Below are 7,118 nucleotides of genomic sequence, written 5' to 3' on the forward strand. Positions count from 1 at the left end.
CCCACCATCCCTTCTGCTTGTCCAGCACTGACGTCTGCATCAGCCTCGCTGCCCACAATCCGAGTCCTTCCTTATGCTTGGCTGCTGGGAGTGTGATGAGGGGAGGGTGGGGGCAGGTGCTGCTGGTGGATTCCCATGCACAGCGGCCCCACGTGATAGGTTTACCCGCTGTCCCTATAGGGGAGCCGATGGCCTGGTCTTTCTCCCTCACACCGTCAGATGGGTCTGTACCGCCTACCGTTGCCCGTGAGGGTACCGAGTCCCTTGCAGCCTCTGTCTGCACCCACACCAAGGGAGGTCTCTCCAGCCACATGGACTTCAGACAACCCACTTGGGGGTCTGACACCATCCGGGGAATGTGCAGTAGAGTCGTAGGGGTGGCAGGTCCCCTCTGACTGATGGTGCTTTGGCCTGGCAGCTCCTGCTCACCCGTGCTTCTCTGTCCTCAGACTGCAGGCCCGCATCGCACACAGGATCCAGGAGCTGGAAAACCTGCCCGGCTCCCTGCCCCCGGACTTACGGACCAAAGCCACCGTGGAGCTGAAGGCGCTGCGGCTGCTCAATTTCCAGCGTCAGGTAGTTCCTGTCCCAGCCCCAGGAAAGGGAACGGCAAAGGGCCGTTCTCACTGTGTTGCAGGGGTGGCTCCTGAGTCTGATCCCAAACCAAACCAAACTCACTGCCATCGAGTCCATGCTGACTCATAGCGACCCCTACTCCTGGTTTCCTGAGACTGTAACTTGACTGGAGTAGAAAGCCCAGTCTTCCTCCCGAGGAGCTGCTGGTGGTTTCGAACTGCCGACCACGCGGTCCAACGCGTGACCACTCTACCACCAGGGCTCCTTCCCAGGGGGCATCAAGTAGAAGCTTCAGAGGGCAGGCACCCACCCCCCAACACACACACACACACACAGCCAGGGGGGTTTCTGCTGCAGCAGCTCTGTAGACAGTTTCTCCTCAACTGTGTGGTCTCCTAGGCAAGGTGAGCAGTTTGAAACCACCAGCTACTTGTCTGGAGAAGGATGAGGCACTATACTACTGTGAAGAGTGAGTCTCGGAACCCCCGGGGGCAGTTCCACCCTGTCCTGCCGGTCGCTGTGAGTCAGCATCGACCCCAGGGCAGTGGGTTTGAGAGTTGGCTGTTGGTGCCACCAGGGACCCCCCAGGGTTCTTAGTCAAACCTGGTAATAGAAGTGGGGTCCCCGGCCGGAGCAAACACCACTCAGCTACTGACCACAAGGGCCACGTTGAGCCAACCCAGAGGTGCACAAGAAGAAAGGTTTGGCGATCAACTAGAAACAAACAAAAGGTAAAACCAGCCGTTGGAAACCCTACATAACATGGTTCTGCTCTGACACGGGGTGGGGTGGACGTACCCTGCCGTTGTTTCTTTTCCCATAACGAATAGGAATGTCAACAGACATACAATGCTGTCTTTTGCTAGTCCTTCTGGTTTGTAGCAGGAGAAGGCTAGTGACGGGAGCCTAGAGCTGATTTTTACTTCGGTGACTTCTGCCCGGGAGCCCACCCCCCCCCTGCCTTCTCAGCCCACCGTGAGAGGAGCATTCCTTGCTGGACAGAGAGGCCTGCTCCCTTAGGTCCCCGGCGTAGGGCATGGAGTGTGTGTGCAGGGAAGTTGGGGAAGCCCTGAATTGCGTGGCTCAGTCCGATGGAGGATGTCAGGCGCTGGCACTTCGGCCCTGACCACAGGGATCCCACGCATAACAGAAGGAGACGCTGCCTCACCGTTGCCCCATGCCTAAGCCCATCATCACACACCGTGTCCATCCGTCTCGTGGAGGGTCTTCCTAATTTTTGCTGCCCCTCCCCTTGACCAAACAGGAAGTCCTTCCCCAGGGGCTGGTCTCTCCTGATAACATGTCCAAAGTACTTGAGTGGGAGTCTCGCCATCTTCGTCTCTGAGGAGCACCCTGACCGAGCTTCCTCCAAGACGGATTTGTCTGTCCTTGGGGCAGTCCACGGTGCTTTCAGTCTTCCCCAGCGCCGTTATTCAAAACCATCGATTCTTCTTTGGTCTTCCTTATTCGAGGTCCAACTTCTGCATGCATTATGAGGCGATTACACATACCATGGCTTGGGTCAAGGGCACCTTAGTCTGCAGGAAGGGGCAGAAGTTCAAGCCTGCCCCTCGTGGGTGCAAAACACAGGCCTCTGGGTGCAGCAGGGCAGGGTGGGGTGGGGGCGCTTTAGGCATGTGAGAGTGGACAGAAGCTAACCTCTGAGGGTCCCACTTCTCTCTTCTTGATAGGGGATTGGTTCAGGTGCCTGGTCAAGGCCTGCAAGGAATGTTGCAACACAGAAAGCTACCACCTGATACCTTGCACTCAGGGCACAGGGATACACAGGGCCCTGGTGGTCATGAATTGGGTTGTGATCAGCAAGGTCAGCAGTTCAAAACCACCAGCTGGGCCATGGGAGAAAGATGGGGTTTTCTACACCCGCAAACAGTTGCCGTCTCAGAAGCTCTCAGGAGCAGTTCTACCCTGTCCGATAGGGTCTCCATGAGACCCCATCACCTGAGCAGCCAAGAGATGAGCCCAATGTGCCGGCAGAGCTGAGAGTATATTTAAATGAGCTTCATCGAGCTGGTGTCTTACTGGTGGCTGCTGGTGGGACAGCATTGAAAACTCTCTCGCCAGTGAGCCTCCCCAATTACACGGAGGAGAATCGCAAGTGATAATTAACTCCATTGAATTATTTGACTGTGTCTTCCCAGCCCCTTTCCCCAGCTCCTGCCTACCACATCACGGGAGATCATTAGTAAGATATTGTATTTATGGTCCTATAAAACAAGTCGGTGGCAGTGTGCCAAACATAGACTGTTCTGGAAAGACGCTGTTGTTTGGAATGGGAGGGAAGGCAGCCGGAGCAGCATCTCTCTCCTCTCTGAATGAACGGCATTTGGGTACCTGCCGCCACCGCCTTGGGAATCAGACGTCATTTTTCTCTTCCGCTCACAGAGCCTCCTGAAAGCTACCCTTTAATCACAAAGAAAGCGTTGGTAGCGTTTTGAAAACGAAGTAAAAAAGAAAGAAACACGAAAGCCCATTATCTAATTAATATCATTAAAATAATTAGCTGGAACGCATTCATCTATCCAAAAGCCAGGGCGGCATTTGCTTGCTGGCTGGCTGGGGTTTTTGCTTTTTTTTTTTTGGTTTTTTTCCCTTCTTCTTTTTAAACACTCCTCCCGGGTCATCATTGCTCTGATCTGGCTGATTTGGGAAGCGGGCTTATCCTCGCTTCGAAAAGACCATAGGTATGTGTCATTGTCATGTGCCTTCATCTGGGGAAGAGCTAGCTGTGCCCGGCAGGGACTGTCCCTGGGTGGCGCCAATGGAGACGGGAGCAGCCCCTCACCAAGAGGTTGGCGGTTCTAGCCCACCCAGAAGTGCCTCAGAAGAAAGAACTGGAGGTCTAATGGGGGGCGCTGGCCACTGCCAGCCCCGCAGAGTGCAGTTCTGTTCTGCCCTTCGGTCTCTGTGAGCCGGAACTGACTGATGGCAACTGGCTCTGAACTGCAAGGTCGGTAGCTCGAGACCACCAGCTACTCTGTGGGAGAAAGGGAGGCTTTCTACTCTGGAGAGTTGCAGTCTCGTAACCCACGGGGACAGTTCTGCCCTGTAACCCTGCCGCATCGTGTCTCTGTGAGCGAGAACGGCAGTGAGTTTGTTTTGCTTTCTGGTGGCTTAAAGAAGGAGCGTCAAGCCCCGGCTCTGTTCCGTTGAAGGGATGTGACAGGAGATTGGGGACTGGAACGGGCCTCCCGTAGAGGACTCCCCCCTGACCACTCTCCTCCCACAGCTGAGGCAGGAGGTGGTGGCCTGCATGCGCCGGGACACCACCCTGGAGACGGCCCTCAACTCCAAGGCCTACAAGCGCAGCAAGCGGCAGACGCTGCGCGAGGCCCGAATGACGGAGAAGCTGGAGAAGCAGCAGAAGATCGAGCAGGAGCGGAAGCGGAGACAGAAGCACCAGGTGCCGCAGGCTCCCCGCCCCCCAACTCCCCAGGCCTGGCCCTCTCCCCCAGCCCCGGCGCTCGGCTTTGAGGTACAAGCTGCCCTCCAGACTCCGGCCAGTGGTCTGCCTGAGGAGCACGTTCCTCTCTGCTGCCACGACTCCTCTGGGGGCCTGTCCACTGTGGGCCCCAAAAGGGGTCCCTAGGGGCAGCCCTAGGGTCCAAGGTTCCTCCAGTCTCCGTCAGATCCGGTGCTCAAGCCTGGTTTAATTTCTCTTGGAATTTTGACTTTAGTCCCATGTTTGTGTCCCATTCTGCCCGCCATCTCCTGTGGCCCCGGATCAGAGCGGTCAGCTGTGGTCGCCAGGGACCACCTAGTCCTTCAGGCCCGAGCGTCTCAGAAGCAGGCATTCACGTGGCTCACGTGGGGCATTGGGCCTCTGGGTTAACGGTCTCCCTGGGCCTCTGATTTTCTTCTTCTTCATGGCCCTGGATGGTGGGCGGAAAGCCCGATCGCTGCATCTCTGATGCAAACTTGCCCACTTTGAAGACCTCAGTCACTGCTCCCCAAAGGAAGTAGGATGTAGAACACTGTGTGGACTGTTGTATGCCCATTGACCTTGACTATGACCTTGACCCTAAGCCGATGGTCCTGTGCCTCAAGCCCAGTGATTCAGACGCTTGGGGTGTTTGGTTAGGGCTAAGAAGTTTGCACAACAGGACCCCTGTGTGCTCTGTAGACCTGGGCATATTAGCAGCACATACAAACACATGCCTGTAGGAAGACCCTCTGAGAAATGTCCCCATGCTCGTGGGGACAGTCCCGTTCATCCTGATACAGAGTTTGACGCGATGTCCCTGCCCTGTGCACTCCCGTAGGGCTACGTCGTTGCTCTGTGCCTCACTGAGCTTCAGCTGACTGTGTTTTCGAAAACAATGCTGTGTCTTGTGATAACTAGAGGATACCTGCCCCTGATTTGACTTAAAAAGTTGATACAAATCACACCTGGCAGCTTTGCCTCAACTCACCTGGGGTCGTGATCAAATTAGCTCAGGGGGCCCCGGGCGGGGCGAGTGGTTGGCCAAGCCCATCCAGAGGTGCATTGGAAGAAAGGCCTGTCAATCTGCTTCTGAAACCCGGCCACTGGAAGCCGGTGGAGCACGGTTCCTCTCTGACGAGCGTGGGGTCACCTGCGAGCCGGAGCTGGTGGCCATGGGTCTGACTTTTACAGTAGCTTGGCTTTCGGAACGTGATTCTCATGGGGCACACCTGATTCTCCAGGTTCATTTGGGAATGATTGGCTCTAAAGCAGGCCACTGCCAAGACCGGGTTCCGCACAGGTGACTGTGCACACGCATATACCCTCCCTGGCAAGCGTAGGAGCTGCCGGCCGGAGGTAGCTGTGAGGCTCGCAAAATAACGTGCACGTTGTTTGCGTCAAACAGAGGCTTCCAAACGTATTTGGCCATCTGCCCCCTTTTCAGACCAAAAAAATGAAATAGGCTCCTCGCCCGTCTCTGGCCCATCATCCAGGATCAGTTTCAGGCGTCTGCTTTTGCAGGGTCCTGCCCCCCTTGTTCCAGCGGCCCCTCCCCAGGCTGCAGTAGCGCCCACCTTGGGAAACCCTGCACTAGAGCTTTGTGCTCCTAACCGCATGGCAGGTAGCTTTGCTCCGCCCCCAGGAGGCCACACATCTCGGCCTGGCCACCAAACAAGCTGTGTGGGGCCACTGCTCCCCCCGGCCCGGGTCTCACCCTCGCAGACGCCTCCCCATCCTCTGTCACAAAACAAGGTTCTTGCTGTTTCTCGGGCGGGAGGTGGGGTGGGGTCCGCTGGGAGGGGAAGCAGGCCTGAGCCGGCTGTTTCTCCCGCTGCGTGCTCCTAGGAATACCTGAACAGCATCCTGCAGCATGCGAAGGACTTCAAGGAGTACCACCGCTCAGTGGCCGGGAAGACCCAGAAGCTTTCCAAGGCGGTGGCCACCTGGCATGCCAACACAGAGAGGGAGCAGAAGAAGGAGACGGAGCGGATCGAGAAGGAGAGGATGCGGAGGCTGATGGTAAGGGGCCCGGGGGCAGTCCGTGTGCCTAAGGTGGAAGCACGGAGAAGGGTAGAGAGGGCGACCAAACTCAGAGAAGTGGGGACAAGGCCTGGCCATCCGCTCCCCTAAAGGTTCACCGCCCTGAAAACCCTAGTGGCAGTTCCACAGAGCCAGCTCGCCGACGGTGAGTCTGTTTGATTTTGCTCTTAAAGCGGAGACGTGAGGGCATTGGGGATTCCGTGGCAGGATTCTCACCTTCCATGCGGAGACCGAGTTCGATTCCCGCTAAGGCACCTCCGGGGTAGCCACCACTCATCCTTTGGAGGAAGCCTGCATGTGGCCGTGATGCTGGGCACATTCCAGTGAAGCTTCCAGGCTAAGCCGAGGAAGAAAGACCTGGCGACCTGCTTCCCAGAATGAGCCAGGGAAAGCTTGTGTATCACAGCCGGCTCACCCTCGGACCATCCCCGGGGGAGGCACAGGGCCAGGAAGGGTCCCACTCCCTGGTACAGGCGTCAGACCTGGATTCAGCTCACAGTAATAACTGCAGAAGGAGTAAGGGAAAGCAGCCCATCCCCACCCCACCCCAATTGTTTAGTAAGTTCCTTTTGAACTTCAGAGGGGGTGCTGAAATAGTTTTCTCTTGTCTAAACAAAACAAAACAAAACCCGCCACCATCAAGTCTCAATGCCAATGCATCACGACCCTGTATGTTTGTGAGACAATAGCTGTTTATGGGGGTAGAAAGCCTCATCTTTCTCCCATGGATCGGCTGGTGGTTTTGAACTGCTGGCTTTGCGAAGTTAACAGCCCAAGGTGTGACCAGGACACCAAAACACGGACGAGAGTAGCATTTCCACATCCTCAGCTGGCTCTGCCATCCCCGTTGAAGAAGGGAGCATATATTGCAGGGACGGAGCCCTGGTTACACCCTGGGCTGTAACACGCATGGCCAGCAGTTCAAAAACCACCGGCCGCCACTGGAGATCCCCTTGCAGAGGAGTCTCGGGGAGGAGATGAGCCAGTCAGGGTGCGATGTAACAATGATGAGAAATACAACTTTCCTCTAGTTCCTAAAGGTTTCCTCCCCGCTCCCACT

The 7,118-nt window shown here is 56.3% G+C and overlaps 1 protein-coding gene across 1 annotated transcript in view; it reads left to right on the forward strand.

Annotated features, from left to right (window-relative positions):
• The window catches only part of SMARCA2 (SWI/SNF related, matrix associated, actin dependent regulator of chromatin, subfamily a, member 2), a 147,792-nt gene that overhangs the window by 34,622 nt on the left and 106,052 nt on the right, over positions 1-7,118 (forward strand). Inside the window, exons 5-7 of the mRNA XM_004714451.2 lie at positions 450-576; positions 3,824-3,997; positions 5,864-6,037. Of these exons, the coding sequence (XP_004714508.1) occupies positions 450-576; positions 3,824-3,997; positions 5,864-6,037 (475 nt within the window). The remainder of the gene's footprint in view (positions 1-449; positions 577-3,823; positions 3,998-5,863; positions 6,038-7,118) is intronic.

Source organism: Echinops telfairi, unplaced genomic scaffold (assembly GCF_000313985.2).
Source record: "Echinops telfairi isolate 266 unplaced genomic scaffold, ASM31398v2 ScPeMD7_25;HRSCAF=90, whole genome shotgun sequence".
Classification (NCBI taxonomy): Eukaryota; Metazoa; Chordata; class Mammalia; order Afrosoricida; family Tenrecidae; genus Echinops; species Echinops telfairi.